The 17,622-nt window shown below is 36.3% G+C and overlaps 2 protein-coding genes across 2 annotated transcripts; both read left to right on the top strand.

Moving 5' to 3' along the window:
• The first annotated feature begins 7,520 nt into the window (after nt 1–7,520).
• LOC137749497 (potassium transporter 8-like) lies at nt 7,521–12,779 on the top strand. Its single transcript, XM_068489597.1, has 8 exons — nt 7,521–8,227; nt 8,340–8,829; nt 8,929–8,982; nt 10,369–10,629; nt 10,712–10,764; nt 10,845–10,968; nt 11,049–11,303; nt 11,388–12,779. Exons 1-8 carry the CDS (start codon nt 8,189–8,191, stop codon nt 12,437–12,439), a joined length of 2,328 nt encoding a protein of 775 aa, XP_068345698.1. The 5' UTR covers nt 7,521–8,188; the 3' UTR covers nt 12,440–12,779.
• A 1,040-nt stretch (nt 12,780–13,819) lies between these two features.
• Nucleotides 13,820–17,382, top strand: LOC137708174 (uncharacterized). Its single transcript, XM_068447183.1, has 6 exons — nt 13,820–14,243; nt 14,350–14,436; nt 14,590–14,766; nt 15,554–15,724; nt 15,835–16,047; nt 16,136–17,382. The coding sequence occupies exons 1-6, from the start codon at nt 14,156–14,158 to the stop codon at nt 17,014–17,016; spliced, it is 1,617 nt and encodes a 538-aa protein (XP_068303284.1). The 5' UTR covers nt 13,820–14,155; the 3' UTR covers nt 17,017–17,382.
• The last annotated feature ends 240 nt before the right edge of the window (nt 17,383–17,622 follow it).

Here is a 17,622-nt window from a genome sequence, read left to right as displayed (position 1 = left end):
TTTAAATTATAATTCAGAAATTATTTTTTCTGTAACGATGATGATTTAAAAATTTAGCCTTAAATTATTAAATAATAATTTTAGTCTAATTTTTTTATGAGGTAACTTTTTAAAAATAAAATTTATGTAGATCATCTTAATTTATTTTTATAAACATTTTAACATAAAAATATTTAAATTTTGATAAATAATTAAAAATCATACAAATACATAAGTATTTATAAAGTTTTAAGTGATTTGATTTAAATAATTTTTTTTAATTATTTTAGAAGTTAGATTTAATTTTGAGCCATCAAATATTTTTTTTTTCCGTTAAATTTGATCTCATTTGATTACAACAGTTGAATTATAAGTAAATGAATAAAAACTTTTTTTGAAATATGACAGTTTGGTGGGTCCAGAATAATTTAAGCCAAACTTAATTTATGAGGGGAATCTATCCCAAAGATATATTTTCTCCCCAAGACTTATTTTAGCCCAATGGTTGGAGATGGTTTGGGGGGTTTAAAGATTATATTTTAAGTTTTATCCCATGGATTGGAGATGATCTTAGTGTTTGGAGCCTAAGGACCAAGAAATTTAGGCTTTTAGTTTGTGTGAAAGAGAGATCGGAGCCCTAAGTTTGTGTGACATGGGCTAGTGAAATGAGTTAATGGGAATTGTCGGATTCAATTGAGGCTCTAGACGGTGAGATCCATAGAAGATCTATGTTCGAGTTTTATGGCCTCAGGTGGTGGTTTGTACTTACTTATAAAATGAGAATTAGTTGTGAGGCCCACACCATATCAAATTTCAACGATCCAAACCGTTTATTTTTAAAGTTGTACCGAATAGATCATCCTTACAAAATAGTAGCCAAATCGGAGATATTTGAGGCATCTAATTGAGTTCAAAGAAATTAATGAACACTATGTGCTAAGAAAATATTGAAATTTCATCACGACAATTAAATAGGCAAATGATTTCGGATTGAATTGAATTTTTACAAGAATGATCTATAAATCGAGACTTATAAAATAGATGGTTTGGATCGTTAAAATTTGATATGGAAAGAGTCTCATCACCAGTCCCCATTTAAAAAAAAAAAATGAAAATCGCTTCCTCTAAAGAACCTGTATATATATTGCATGAATCTTTCATAATAAAATAAAATAAAAAATTATTTTACTAGCTATGACAATGACCTGGACTTCTGCACTATTTGGAAATCCGTTTGCGGAGATTCTCCTGCGTTTTTACGTCTCTCTTTGTTTGACATTGGTGATTCGATGCTTTCTCTATCAGCTTTAAGTAAAAGATCCAGATTATCTATTAGTTCTTAATGTGTATACACATCTGAGCGCATAAAATTTTAAAAAGGGTAATGGTAATACTAGGGAAGTCAAATTTTTAAACCTAATTTGGTATTGATAATTATATTATCACTTAAATGTTGATTAGCATACTTATTTCTTATTGATGACACATCATTTGATTTGTAAATTTAATTTAAAAGCTTAGTATTCTTAGTATCATTATTTTTTAAATATTTAATTTTAATAGCGACGAAATGTGAGAATTTATGTTGAAAAGTAAAGGGGTGAAAATAATAAAGATAGTAAGACCATTTAGAGCATCCCCAGCGTGGGGTTTTGCTCGGGGGAAAGGCTCCAAAACCATGGCCCGAGGGCCGGTGGTGATGCTCCAGCGTGGGGGAGGCCGAAGGCAAGGGGAGGCCCGAGGGCCAGGCCTTGAGCCCAAGGTGGGGCTGACGCAATGCTGACGCCAGGGTGGCGTCAGCCCATTATTTAATTTTTTTTGTGTCAGGCGCGTGCACCCCACTCGCGCGTGGGGGCGCGTCCCGACAGAAAAATCAGAAAAAAAGGGTTTTGTCAGTGACCGTTGGGAAGCCACGTGGCTTCCCACGGTGCGTTAGATCCTAATGGTCACTTAATTTGGACCGTTAGATCTCAATGGTAAAAAAAAAAAAGTCAGATTTAATATCCACCGTTTGATCTGAGATCAACGGTGGATATTAAAATGCTTTATAAATTAAAAAATAAATGAAAAATAGTTTTAAAAATCTGAAAAGTTACCGTTGTGACACGTGGCACAATCTGGAGCGTTGGAATTCAAATTTTTTTATATCTAACGGCAGAGATTAATTAATTGAATAAAAATTTAAAAAAAATTGTAAAAAATTCAAAAAAATTCAAAAAAATATCTGAAAAATCTGAAAAAAAAATTGTTTTTACTTTTCTATAAATACCTTCTCATTATCATCTACCTTACACAACAATTTCATATTTTCTCAACTACTTTCAATCACATTCCTTTCTTTGTCTCAAAGTTTGAATCCATTTTTTTTCAACAAAATGACCACTGGTGCAGGTACGAATTTGTCGCTTATTGAAGATGTTGCGTTGTGTACTAGCTGGGTTGAAGTTACTCATAGTTCGCTTACGGGTAATGAGATGCAGTTGCGAGAAATGTGGAGTCTTATTCATACCAATTTTCTTGAGAAAATTGGTGGGAAAAGAACCAAAGAATCGATGTCCAGTCGTTGGAAATTACTTAGCCAATCATTTAGTACGTGGAGAGACGCTTTGGCACAAGCTAGTAGTAATATTCGAAGTGGGGAAAATTACTCGGATCAGGTAACAATATATTATTTATTTGATACCCAAATTTACATTATAATTATTTGTTTGTATTATTTATTTGTTACATACTTACATTATAATTATTTGTTTGTATTATTTATTTGTTACGTACAAAATTTATTATTTATTGTTACTTATTTGTAACATTATAATTATGTTGTTTGTATTATTTATTTATTTGTTTGTTTGTATTATTTATTTACTAAACTTGGAACTCTAGCCCCATGTTATGATTAACATGACATATATATATATATATATTTGCTAGTTACTTATTTTCATTATTTACTAAACTTGAAGCCTTCTTACTTATTTTCATTATATTTGTTACTTATATATATATATATATATATGTATATATTTGCTAGTTACTTATTTTCATTATAATTATTTATTTGTTACTTATTTTCATTATTTACTAAACTTGAAGCCTTCTTACTTATTTTCATTATATTTGTTACTTATATATATATATATATATGTATATATTTGCTAGTTACTTATTTTCATTATAATTATTTATTTGTTACTTATCCGATATTACAATTAAAATTATTTTATAATAAAAAAAATACTAATATTTTATTGCCTATTGCCAGGGCTATTGAAGTGTAACGGTGGAGATGCAAATTCTATTGCCAGGGCTACTTACTGTTCATTAAGGGCAGTTACTGTTCATTAGGTGGATTGAATAGTGTATTGCCAGGGGGGAGGGCTCCAACGCTGGAGTTGCTCTTAAGCTCTAAAAAGAGGAACAGTGAAAAAAAGTCTAAAATTTTATTGTATAATATGAGATCCTGGTACGAGTACAATCTCTTCTGGTGTAAACAGACATGCAACTATTTGGCCAAAAGGCATCAGTGCAACATCTTAGTCGTTTGGCCATTCTCTTCGAAAGGTGTAATATGAATTTAAGTTTGACACGGTAGAAATAATTAGGTCAAAAGGATCATGAACGGTCATCTTGAAGAATTTTGAAACTCCAGAAATTTGAAAGACACTCTCAATTTTTAATTGAATAATATGTTAAGATGATAAAGTACAATCCTAAATGTTGTTTAAGTAGTCTTAACAAACCCTATCTCCGAATAGGAAATATATTAAACAAATAACAAAAAGACCGTAAAACAGTAAACATGAATTAAACACATTAGGTCTAGAATTGATATGTCAAACTTAAGTAATGTTAATCGAACAACTTGAAAAGTTCAAAACATCTACTTTCAAATATGATAGCATCAAATAATATTTTAATCTGTGAATTACAAATTCTCCAATTACTTTTCTAAATTAAATGGGCTTCATTGTTTTAAATTTCTCGCATCTGAAATAACTCCAATTCTGTCCTTTGTCATCAACGCTTGGCGCTAACTTCAAAATCCTCAAAACCTCATTTTTTGGGTGGTGCTATTTACACACATATTTTTACTTCCACACACCGCCTGTTAATTTATGTCATTTGATTCTCTTCAATTCATTCGATCAGCCGAAAATTAAGTGGTGTGTGTGGAAGGTATAAAGGAGTATGTGAATAACACTACCATTTTTTTCTTTACTGATGCATATGTCATTTATTATTTGATCTGTTAGTTGTTCCATATAAAGAAAGGAAAGTGATATTCATCCATCCATTTTTACCTCTCATACATCCTTATTAATTTTTTATCACTAATCTTCATCCATTCATCTTATTCAAAAATAAGCGCATGCACTACCTTAAAGAGAATATTATTTTCACAAGCATAAATGTCTCTTTTCTGCAGTTTAATAGCAAATGGGAGAACGACAGTTGGATATTATTTTGGGACAGCTCAAGTGATAAGTGAAGAATTGATCGATCACTCAAAGGTAATGGGATCCAACTAATTGATGTCAAATATCCCCATTTAGATTCGAAAATCCAAAAGTTGAAGCAACAGGAAAGAAAAAGTTGTGGTGACCACTCGAAAAAGAAAGTTAATATTAATGTGACACCAAATTGGATTTGCATGCTTTTGCTAGCCCTTCTTTCCTCCTTGGCATCTACTACGTACTGCTTCAATCATACGTGCACGGTTGTCTTCATCCTCTCCACATTCAGCTAGCTTGATGTGCATGCCTTCCTTCCCAATCATACAACTTTATCTCATATCTTCTTATCTAATTAATCTTGGGTCGTCCTCTCTTAATTATTATAATCTTTTTCTGTGATTCATTCAGTCATCCATTGAGTCAAATTCGGTTGTTCCAACTCAGGATATTGGAACAATCAATTAATAGTTTTTTATTTTTTTATAATTTGATTAGTTGTGGTTAAACTAGTTAGGGTTTTGTTTTTTGCTTTGAAAAATTGACCGAAATGATATTCTTCAAATCTCAATTACTCAAATGATCCATATTTTTAGTATGTCATGGATTATGATTCATTCAACAATTGACATTTAATTTTCGATCATTTGCCAAGTTTCTTTTTGTTTTTAAATTCAAACGATAATTTAATTTATTCTAACTTATGATAAGAGAGATTCGAAGTTAAGTTGAGGTATAGACACACCGCCTTAACTAATTTGGCTGCATCCATACATGCACGCTGGGAGTTAGTTGGCCATTTACTATGACCTGGTTTGGTACTGAGGTGATTCTGAAAAAAGCTGCTATCAAAAAAAGCTAGGAGCTGTTTTTGTGTTTGGTAAACACTCAGTTTCAGCTTTTTTTCACAGTTTTGGATGAAAAAAAGCCAAAAACAAGAAGCTGCAAAACCCAGCTTTGAAAAACCGGTTTTTTTTCACATCTGTTTTACATAAAAGTTTACCAAACACTCTAATACTGCTTTTTCTTTTTTTCAAAAGCACTTTTACAAAAAAGTTTACCAAACACTCTGCTGCTTTATTTCACAGCTGCTTATTCTCACAGCACAGCAGAAGCAGCTTTTTTTCAAAGCACAACAATACCAAACCAGCATATATGATGTGGATGATTAATGACTTGTTTAAAATTATAGGTAGGTCAAGGTTTGTCTGCATGTATATGTATGTAAGCACTATAAAGGATTCCATGGGGTCCTCGACCTAATTTGAGCACTTTCAGTTTCATGTAAGCAAGAACAACGCATTTAGGGCATTGGGGGAATGGGGTCCATCCATGCATCATGCATATAAGTGCTGCACTTTCACCAAATTTTCTGGTAGGATTCGAAGCATTGAGATTCTCTCTAAATTGCTGTGTTTAAGGTAGCTAGATTCAGAAACTTGGGTTGTTCAAGAGATAGATCTGAATCGTTCGAAGACTTCGTTTTTTGTGAGGTGGGCTAATACAATGGACTAATCAGGACTACATGATTTAAATTGAACGATCCAGATTTTTGAGCTCAACTGCACCGAATACAGAAATCCATAAAGGATCTCAACTCGGATTTGAACTCTGAGGACGTTTTTCTTTGTCACAATTTTTGTGTGAAATAGTAGCTCACTCAAATATGATTTAATTGGTTGGAGTTTAATTTACTTGCAGAACTCAAATTCTAAATCCTTTCTCTCATCTTCTCTCTGTCTGTTCCTTGCATTACAAGAAGTTGTATTAGAAACTCAGCAAAGGAAGTATCTTTGTCTTGCAGGATTGCTTAGACAGAAGGTGTGACTTGCTTTATAGTTTATAGTAATAAAAGCACATATTTAGTTCTAGATGCTGCTAATCTTTTAGGGCTGCTAAGCATATTTTTCTCTGGTCTAACCACTCATCTCTGGTATCTTAAAGCGACTTCACTTTAGCTAGTGAAAGATCAGAATTTTGGCTAGGAAAACCAAGACCTATGCAATCGTCCCCTTGAAGAGAAAATTGTGTATGGTAGGCAGATCTTACGCATAACGATAATATCTTCAGCACCTAACCTGAAATAATCGGGTTGCATTCAAAATTTTCTCCATGCAAATGGTGAGTCGAACTTCATTGTCTTTCAACAGCACACCGTTTGAATTTATTCCTTCAAAGATTATGGATTGAGGCATAAAGAAAAGCTAGCTTTCTTTAAACACACTTCTCAACTTATTTATAAAGAGTAGGTGGAGAGATTCTTGGCTATCCCAAGGATATTTATTCTTCTTCCATCTCTGATAATGTAACAGTATTTTTTATTCTTATATTTCTCATCACGCAAATTATTTAGCATCTATAAAAATGCGTTATTGGTAACTCAATTCTTTTCCTTTATTTCTTTGTAAACAGAAAGGGCTTGGCGGCCGGCTCAAGATTTACTCGTGATTGGTAATGACATAACCAAGAGCGGGGTAGAGGGACAAGGTTATACGTTTGGATCACAGAGGTGACAAGGTGAATAAATATATCTGCATTATATTTTTATCCTAAAGAAATATAGGAGATGTATTTTGCCCGTGTGCTAGGGTTTAGAATCCTCCAAGTAGGTGGTGGTAGGCTACTAGTCTAATTAGAGCAAACATGAGTTACCAAAAACAAAACAATTTATTGTTTAATTAGTTTGTCAATTTCCAAAATAAATGACCACCATTTTCCTCTAATAACTCCAAAATATAATATTAACACGCAAAACACACCCCATCCACTGTATTATATTTCTGCAAAATCCTGTGGACACTAGAACAACAAAACAAAAAGATTTTGCCCTTTTAGTTCTTAACTTATTCAATTCTTTAAATTACACTTTCCCCCATCAAATACCATGAAACTGCAAAAATGCCACTCTAGATATTTGTAGGATTTTCTTCCTTTCTCTTTCCATCTTCTCTTCTCATATTCTTTATTTTGTCTTTTTTTTTTTAAATAAAAAGTTAACATAAAACATTAACGTGATTTAATCGTTTAAATAAAAGAAATAAAAAAAGAGAGAAAAAAAAAATTTTCCAACTCCTATTTGGGTTCCAGGCAAACACCAATGATTCACTGACAAGTGAGGAGCTTGCAGTCTTACAGTTGATGGGTTGCAGTTTAATTGCTGTGTCAGACTATAAATTGGTTCAGAGATGAGTGTCAAGTGTTAAAGAATTTTTCAGCGAGTGCATGCTTGTTTACAGATCACTACTTTTCCCCCACTTCCAGTATCTTCTTCTCTCTCAGATACAGCCAAGTGGAGACGATGACCTCCTCAGAAAGTTCCACCTCTGCATCTCTCTAGAACAAAAGAGCTTTTTGGCTGAAAGAGAAAACCAAACTCAAACCTACCATTTGTTTTCACAAAATATAAAGAAATTAGGACCCATTTTCTCTCTCTCCTCCTCTCTTTCTCTCTCTAAAACCTCCCACCTCCATGTTCTATTCTGCAGCTCCAATTCCTTGTTCCCAACCACCCTACCATTCTCTATATTATTTTTTCTGGTATTTTGTTTTTTGTTTTTTCTTTATTTGTTTGCATTGGTTTTAAACTACTACTAGTTCTACAAGAAAACAGATAAAAATCCAATCTTTACTGTTTTTTCTGTCAAATTTCTTTGTACTCTCTACTTGGGTGAAGTGGGGAGGGTGTTAATCCACCTGGGGTTTCTTTATTTTCCTTGAAAGAATGGGTTTTGTATAATTTCTAGAGTTGAGTGCCAGTCATGGATCTGGAGGGTGTGATCCGCAGCCATCCAATCAAGGTAATACGTTTGGCAGAGTGTAGGCAGTGTGAGTATTTCACTACCCCAATTCAAATTCTCAGCTTTTCTGATAATCGCTTCTTGTGCTTCTGCTTTTGCTTAATTGTTGCAGAAAGATTCATGGAAGACGGTGTTAACTCTGGCTTACCAGAGCCTGGGAGTAGTTTATGGAGATTTAAGCACTTCTCCTCTCTATGTCTACAAAAGCACTTTTGCAGAAGACATTCACCACTCAGAAACCAATGAGGAGATTTTTGGGGTTCTCTCGTTTGTGTTCTGGACGCTGACGCTGATTCCATTAGTGAAATATGTGTTTATTGTGCTTAGAGCCGACGACAATGGCGAAGGTGGGACTTTTGCTCTGTATTCTCTGCTTTCCCGGCACGCCCGGGTGAGCTCCTTGCCCAATTGCCAGCTGGCGGATGAGGAGCTGTCGGAGTACACAAAAGATGGGGTTGTTCCGACAGCGAACAGCGCTTTCGGGTCGAGTTTGAAATCGACATTGGAGAAGCATAAGGCGCTGCAAAAGGTGCTGCTTGTTCTGGCTTTGATTGGAACTTGTATGGTTATTGGTGATGGGGTGCTCACACCAGCAATTTCTGGTACTTTTGAGGTTATATATATGATGATATTAGTTTTTGGGTTTTAAAGTTATGGAAATTGGGATTTGAATGATGAGAATTTGCTTCTTGTGGGTGCAGTGTTTTCCGCGGTTTCGGGGTTGGAGCTCTCCATGTCGAAAGAGCAGCATCGTTGTAAGTTATTCGTCGCTGGAGCTTTTAATTTGATCCTGCAAATCATTTACATTGTTTTAGGAGAAGATTGAATTTAAGGGTGGTTGATGTTCTCTGCATTCTTCTTTATCCGGATAGAATATAACTTTCGAATTCTAATTTAGGAGCAGCTAATAGAAATGTTGGATATTAAAATATGCACAGCGGAAACATAACTTCATGATCGATGCAGAATAACTTAGAAAATGATATTGTTGAGTAGTTAATCAGGATTAGGACCGCTAACACGGCTAAGAGAATTCTAAAAAAGTGAAGCTGCTTAGTGATAAGATGTTTTGGCTCGTTGGTTCACAGAATTTCTTTGCATCTGTACTGAATATATCTGCAAAGAGACTTTTAACATATGCAAATCATGGTTTGGAATCTAAATCTAACTTTTAGCAGATGCTAATCCAAAATAGCGGTTGCTCTAGATTTCAGAAGCTTTTTCTTGGTTTCTATTGCGTAGACGCGAAGTTAGTGACAAGCAGGCAATACCAAATTTTAGAAAAATGAAAACATTATCGCGGGGACCCCTACAAAAATTAAGACAAATTAGCCTGCTTTAAGTAAAGTCAGATCACCATCAAGCTAATAAAAAATAATTTGAATGATTAGTGCAACACCCGGTTAGTTTTGTCTGTTCTTTTTTCAGTCAACATTTGGTTAAATTTGTTTGTAGGAGACAAAGTTTAATTTTCATGAGAGTAAAAAGTCTTGTCTTTTATAAAGTTAAAAGATGTAATGTAGCTATAAGATGAAGAAGAAGGGTGATTAATTTAGGATGACTTTTCGATTAGAGTATAAATTATGACCTGAGTCCTCTGATCAGGCATGCATAAGTGCGACTTTGTGATCGAGCCTTGACCCACTTGCTGCTGGCTAAAACATTTGATTAACCAGAATGAAGTCACCATCTTATCATTATATTTTCAAGTGCCTCTACTGTTCTAGTTATATTATCACCTTATACCAGTCACACTGTACATTTGTGTGTTTTTCTAACAATTAGCATTGTTTAACCTCTTTTGTCGGTGATCCTGCCGACTTTAATTCTCTTGTGCTTGCTAACAGAAAATTGTCAATTGGACTTTGAGCAGCCATTTAATCAAATAGTGTAGCCTTAGCTTGTGATGCTTGAAACAGCAATTCAAGGCTCAAAGCTGATGTTGCATCTCCCTTTTAGCATATGCATGTTAAGATATAATACAACAAGAATTTACTATTCTCGTTCTTTTTCCTTCCTCATATCTTCATGCTGCTTTATGCACATTCCTACTATCTCGATTGGCAACCAGATAGTTTACCTACATATTGATTATCATTTATCAGCTTATTGTAATTCCTTATTGTATCTTGCTTCTGCAGATGTTGAAGTCCCTGTTGCTTGTGTCATCCTCATATTTCTGTTTGCCCTTCAACATTACGGGACTCACCGAGTAGGGTTCTTGTTTGCACCAGTTGTGATCACATGGCTTTTGTGCATCAGTTCCATTGGTGTATACAACATCATTTACTGGAATCCCCATGTTTATCAGGCACTCTCTCCATACTACATGTACAAATTTTTTAAGAAGACTCGAAAAGGAGGTTGGATGTCCTTGGGCGGTATACTGCTGTGCATGACAGGTACAAGAGTATGTTAGTGAATCATCTTTTCATGGATGCTTATTTTTACCTTCTCTGACATTATCTTGTTTATCTTTTGAAGGCTCGGAAGCTATGTTTGCTGATCTTGGACACTTTTCACAGACGTCAATCAAGGTATCCAAACTGAATAAGGCTATATTTGTCGAATGGAGATTTTCATCTCTACTAAGTAGTCTGTCACATTCACCTTGCAGATTGCTTTCACGTTTGTGGTGTATCCGTCCTTGATTCTAGCATACATGGGACAAGCTGCATACCTTTCTAAGCATCATATCATAGAAAGTGATTATCGAATTGGATTTTATGAATCAGTTCCTGGTAGGTGTCTAGCCATACTTGTAGTAGTTGTGACTGTAAAATTTGAGATTAAGCTAATTAGGATTCTCTCCTTGTCTCAGAGAAATTAAGATGGCCTGTCTTGGCAATAGCCATACTTGCTGCGGTGGTGGGAAGTCAAGCAATCATAACTGGAACTTTCTCGATAATCAAACAATGTTCTGCCTTGGGTTGCTTTCCGAGGGTCAAAATTGTCCACACGTCTTCGAAAATACACGGTCAAATTTACATCCCCGAGATTAACTGGACTTTGATGTTTCTATGCTTGGCTGTTACCATTGGTTTTAGAGACACAAAGGCCATGGGAAATGCATCAGGTACCGTCCACTTCAACCTAATATTTTGGCTCGTTCGTGTGTGTTAGCTTTTGTATAATGTATTTATGTCTTACCTTCATATAGGTTTGGCCGTTATAACCGTCATGCTGGTAACTACCTGCCTTATGTCTCTAGTCATAGTCTTGTGCTGGCACAAAAGCCTCTTCTGGGCAATTTGCTTTATATTATTCTTCGGCTCCCTTGAGGCACTCTACTTCTCAGCATCGCTCATGAAGTTTCGTGAAGGGGCTTGGGTCCCGATAGCTCTTTCATTCATCTTCTTAATGGTTATGTATGTTTGGCACTACGGCACCTTCAAGAAATATGAATTTGACGTCCAAAATAAAGTCTCCATCAACTGGCTCCTCAATTTAGGTCCTACTCTAGGGATTGTTCGAGTCCGGGGGATTGGCCTTATACACACTGAGCTCGTCTCTGGGATCCCGGCTATTTTCTCTCACTTTGTTACCAACCTCCCTGCTTTCCATCAGGTTGTAGTTTTCCTCTGCATCAAATCCGTCCCAGTCCCACATGTCAGACCCGAGGAAAGATTCTTAGTGGGAAGAGTTGGTCCAAAGGAATACCGGCTATATAGATGCATAGCACGCTATGGTTACCGTGATGTTCACAAGGATGACATGGAATTCGAAAGAGATCTGATTTGTAGTATTGCAGAGTTCATTCGGTCAGAGAGACCAGAATGCAATCTGAGTCTAGTAAAATTGGAAGATGATGAGAAAATGACAGTTGTTGGGACGTCATCATCAAATTTAGACGGCATAAGAATGTCTGTAGATGAACCGGATTCCTCCGAAATAGCAAGCACCTCAGAGTTGCAGGAGATAGGGCCTACCGAAAAGGTAAAGAAGAGAGTGAGGTTCGTTGTTCCAGAAACCCCACGAATCGACAGGGAAGCAGTAGGGGAGCTGCAGGAACTGATGGAAGCAAGGGAGGCAGGAATGGCATTTATATTAGGCCACTCTTACGTGAAGGCGAAGAGAGGATCAAGTTTTATGAAGAAAATAGTGATCAATTTCGGGTACGATTTCTTGAGGAGGAATTTTCGAGGGCCGAGTTATGCTTTGAGCATTCCTCATGTATCTACTCTAGAGGTTGGGATGGTCTACCACGTATAATTCTGCGTATACGGTACAACTTTGTAATCAAATGTTTTTCTTTGGGTTTGTTTTATTTTTCTTCATATTTTTGCTGTTGCAGTCATATTTTATGCTGCCCTTTGCACTGTAAAAACTTGTATAGCTCTTAGGCAATAATGCAAAGTGCTTCTGGTGGTACTGGCTTCTGAGCATGCTTTTCTCAGCAGTACATATGTGCCAACATCAATAAGAGAGTTGGGTTTTGGGCTTTTTAGTTGGGTTCAGTTTGTAAAGGTTTTAGCACATTGTTCAAGATCAAATTCAGTATTTTTTTTCGAGCGATATTCTAATCTAAAACTGTAGAGGATTCGCAAGCATAGAGAGGAGAGTGCATTGTTCTAACTAATTTTTCGACGTCCATGTTTGCAATTCATTGTTTCATCTAAAGTGGTAAACTACTTTCATCATTAGATACTAGAAAGATCAAATTGCAAACATGGTAGTGTTATCCACTCATTTTTACACACATCTCTCAATCTCTGGTCATTCAATCGGATATGAAAATCTATGCTAAAACTTGACAAGGGTGTGAGAGGTAAAAATGAGTGCGTAAATAACACTGACCTTGCAAAAATAAATGTGATAATGATGGAATGGGAGTCTTTGCTAATTCAGATGGACCACAATCATGAATGTTGAAAGCCCTACTCCAAAAGAAACCTCAGAAGGACATGAGAGAGGCTTATTTACACTGAGATGTCAGGAAGATATTTAAAATCAGTTATGTTATGTGTTTTAACTTACTAGCACGATAGTACGTGATTGAGTTTCGGTTACCGCTACAATGACATTTTGTTTCTCTTAAGAGACGGAAGAAAGAAAAAATATGATTTTGTTGACCAATGAAAGAAAACAAAGATTCAAAGAAGGTTAAAAAACATTGTCACGACCACTTTGGTTTGTTAGCATATGACACATGAGATCTGAGCACATGTTAGATGAGGGTGAAGAAACAAAAAGACAGCATTAAACAAAAGCATCAAATGAAGAACAAATAATTGAAGTTGGAGAGTTGTAAGTTGTTTTCTTGTACAAGTTTCGTCACTCCAATTTCTGTGGATGCTCCAACACTGCACAATATCAGCTGATGATCCCATGAACAACCACACCCTTACGACGAAATGACATTATTACCCCTGGAGGCTAGAACAAGGGTACTCTAATCCAATCACGCAATGTCATGTAAAAAAACTTAATGATATAATAATGCGTTATTGACTAGAGATGCCGTTAAAGAAAATAAGTTGCCCACCTAAAGAAGTGAGCACCCACTGTAATTAATTAACAACGGATTGGTTAGCACAAATTTAAGACTGAAAAAAGTAAAGACAGAGGATATGATTCCCCCCTCTTGCTTTCATTGCACTAGCAGTGAGACCTCTCTCTCTCTCTCTCTCTCCCCCCTTTGCCTTTACCTTTTCCTTTCCTTAACACTGAACTCCATTGTGTTCAAAATTCAGTATCACCAAACCTTCCAAATTCACCATACCCACTTTGTCTCTTTTACCTTCTTTCTCTCTCCTCTCTCTCTCTCTCTAGAAAGATTCATTCTCACTGAGTAATTTGTAGAAAAAGTGGCAGAACACTGTCTGTGGGGTCTCCTACTTAAGTGGGGTTACTACAAGCTCAGAGCTTGTGAGTGAGTGAGTGAGTATTCTTCTGCTCTTAGAGCTCTGATCAACAAAACCAACATCAATGGTGAGGAATTGGGTTGCATTGCTTCTGATTTTTCTTCTGCTCTCTGGGGATTTCTCATCAGGAGTAGCTGCCTCACCTCCTGCAAGTGAGTGAAGTTTCCATCTTTATCCCCCATTCTGCTTCAAATTTGGCTTTGCTTCAATTGGTAATCTTGTAATTTCGCATATATGTATATGTGTATGTATATGCAGAAATTGTAACTGGGATTGTCACCAATGTGATTTCTGCTCTTGTAAAATGGCTCTGGTCACTGAAATCCACCACAAAAACCAGTTCAGGTATTTTTCCCAACTCAGATTTACCAATTTTTCGTATTTTTATGGTTGTTGATGTGGTAATTAGAGAGTGCTTCTTTGGTTGTTAGTTTGGTAATTAGAGAGTGTTCTTTGAAATGGTGAGGTTTATGAGGTTGATGGGGTTCAATTTTTCAGCTGTTTCCAGCCGTTCGATGATGAAATTTGAGGGTGGATACACCGTGGATACGGTGTTTGATGGAAGTAAGCTCGGAATTGAACCACACTCGGTTGAAGTGTCCCCAAGTGGAGAGCTTCTGGTTTTGGACTCCGAAAATAGTAACATCTACAAGATCTCAATGCCACTGTCTCGATGTAAGCCGCTTTCGCTGCCTTATTTCTCGAATTATACCATCATATCACTGCTCTTGTTGCTTGTTTTATCAACATATATCCAGGGACTCAATTCTAGTTCACCCTAAACTATTCTAAACTGCGGGAGGGAGATTCAAACTCGGGTGCATACTAGGCAATGTGGCTTCGCCCATGTCAGTTCACCCTAACAGTTAAAACTTTGTATTCGGGTTGATGCGCAAGACATTAACATTGTCTTTCTGATTCCTTTCTTTTCTTCTACTCTTGCCAAATTCCATTCATTTATAAAAAGTACTGTTGCTGCCTTTATGTGCTTTTGTTTAGTGGAAGACTCTACTTTCTGGATAATCAAGTGCCATCTTTTTGGAGATTTACTTTCTTTTTCTTTTGGTTTGTGACCAGGATTCTCTAATGACCAGTTTAACTTCTTGTTTACTCATCTTGGGTTTGTTATACTTCATGTTATACCTTTAAGCTCCTTCAAAATAAAATCTTTGTTGTTTATCGGTTAATGATTCGCGATTTCACCTTTTTCTTTCGTAATTTCAGCTTTATTTGCATTCGAGTATAATCAATCATCAAAACCATCTAAAGAAAGAGAAGATAAACTTTGAGATTTACTTTATTTATTATCAATGAAATATGCAAATATAGTCTTCAAACTATCTCTTTCGTTATAGAAGTAGTTTCAGTACAGTTCCTAGTTTAATGCTTGCTTGCTATCTGTTTTATTTATTTTGGTAGAACCTATCATTCTTTCATATGCTGAATGAATGATGGTTTGCAGATAGCCGACCCAAGCTGATTTCTGGATCACCTGAGGGGTACTCTGGGCATGTGGACGGGAGGCCAAGAGAAGCAAGAATGAACCACCCAAAAGGGCTGACTGTGGATGATAGAGGAAATATTTATATCGCAGACACAATGAATATGGCTATCAGGAAGATAAGTGATGCCGGTAAGTCTTTGGATGTTTAAGGCATCATAGTGGTTAAGGAATCACCATTTTCTTCTGTAATTGTTGTGTCAAATGTAATGGCACAAAACACTTATTTCACCTTTGTATAGGGGTTACGACTATTGCTGGTGGACAATGGAGCAGAGGAGGTGGTCATGTTGATGGTCCAAGTGAAGATGCAAAGTTTTCTACTGATTTTGATGTGGTATACGTAGGCAGCAGCTGCTCTCTTTTCGTTATAGACCGAGGAAACCAGGCGATTCGGGAGATCCAACTCCACTATGATGACTGTAATGACCGCTACGATGGAACTTTCGGTTTAGGTATGTAACTAAAACAGTTTGGACTTTCAACACTGTAATTTGCTTTTAGGTGATGCTGATCTTTAAAATATGTTCTCCATCATTGCAGGAATAGCAATGCTGATGGCAGCTGCATTCTTTGGTTACATGCTGGCATTGCTGCAGCGTAGGGTGCAAGCAATGTTTTCGTCAAATGATGCAAGTTATTTACAGGACCAAAGAACTCCTATACATAGGACTGCAACAGTAGCACCATATCAGATGCCTCCAAAATCCGTCAGGCCCCCTTTAATTCCAAATGAAGATGAACCCGAGAAACTAGATGACGGCTTCTTTGGTTCACTAGGAAAGATCGTTCTCAACACTGGCTCGTCTGTGGCTGAAATCTTTGGGGGAGTATTTACGGGCTTTAGAAGTAAGCCCCGACAATATCACATACAGCAGCAGTATCATCAAACTAATGAACATTCAAATGCTTGGCCCATGCAAGACAGCTATGTTATTCCAGACGAAGACGAGCCTCCATCAATAGAAACCAGATCCCCAACCCCGAATAAAACCTATCCATACATGACCAAAGACCTAGAGAAGCCTCGCCGTTCGAAGCAAAGTCAAGCCTACTATAATTCATGGGAGGGCGAATATCAGCAACATCAACAGCAACATCAACACCAACAACAACAACAACAACAGCAACAACAACTTCAGATTCAGCTGCAGCAGCAGCAACGACACCATATGCAGATGCAAATGCAGATGCAGCAGCATCAGCAACAGCAGCAGCATCACAGGCATTACTCAACAAACCCAAATACATACTACGAGAAGAGCAGCGAGACAAATGAGATTGTGTTTGGGGCGGTTCAAGAACAGGATGGACGGCGTGAAGCTGTGGTGATAAAGTCAGTAGACTATGGAGATTCTAGGTATAACCACCACAACATTCGACAGCGTTTCAATTATGTGGGTTATAATTCCTCTGGTTACTGATTATCCCATCAAAAAACACAAGAATATCATCCCTTATGTTGTATTTCTTATTTTCTCAAGGAAATGTTTGCTTTTCCAGAGTTGTCATCAAGGAATTGTCCAAGTTTTATAGCTCTGATTGGGTGTGTATTTTTCTCTGTCTAGAGATCCAAAGAATCAAAGTGGTTTTGATTTGCAGACCTAAGCCGCAGTGGGTAGTTCGGGTGTGGTTTACAGCCATGGATCACGAAATCTTGTTGACAAACAGGCCCATAAAACATAATTCTTAGCTTATAGCATATGGGCCATCTTGTATTAAGATTTCTTAACAAAGCTCTCTTTTTATATGAAAAATAATAAATTTGTGTTCCAACGTTTATTTTTTTTAACAATCAATATTATCTATACTAAAAAGAGGGGAATGGACTTAGCCTCATAATAGATTAGCAATAATATAGTTCAAATTTGCATGTGTCGAGAATCAAACTTAAGATCTTTCATTTACCAGTAAAAAAGAATACCACTACACCGTAATAGCCTCAACTTATCAAAACAAAAATAAAATTTAAATATGAAGCATCTGTTTGATAAACCATTTAATTTTTTTGTCAAGCTAGGTTCAGTTAA

This window comes from Pyrus communis, chromosome 11, assembly GCF_963583255.1.
Source record: "Pyrus communis chromosome 11, drPyrComm1.1, whole genome shotgun sequence".
NCBI classification, from domain to species: domain Eukaryota; kingdom Viridiplantae; phylum Streptophyta; class Magnoliopsida; order Rosales; family Rosaceae; genus Pyrus; species Pyrus communis.
This window is presented reverse-complemented; position numbering and strand designations above follow the sequence as displayed.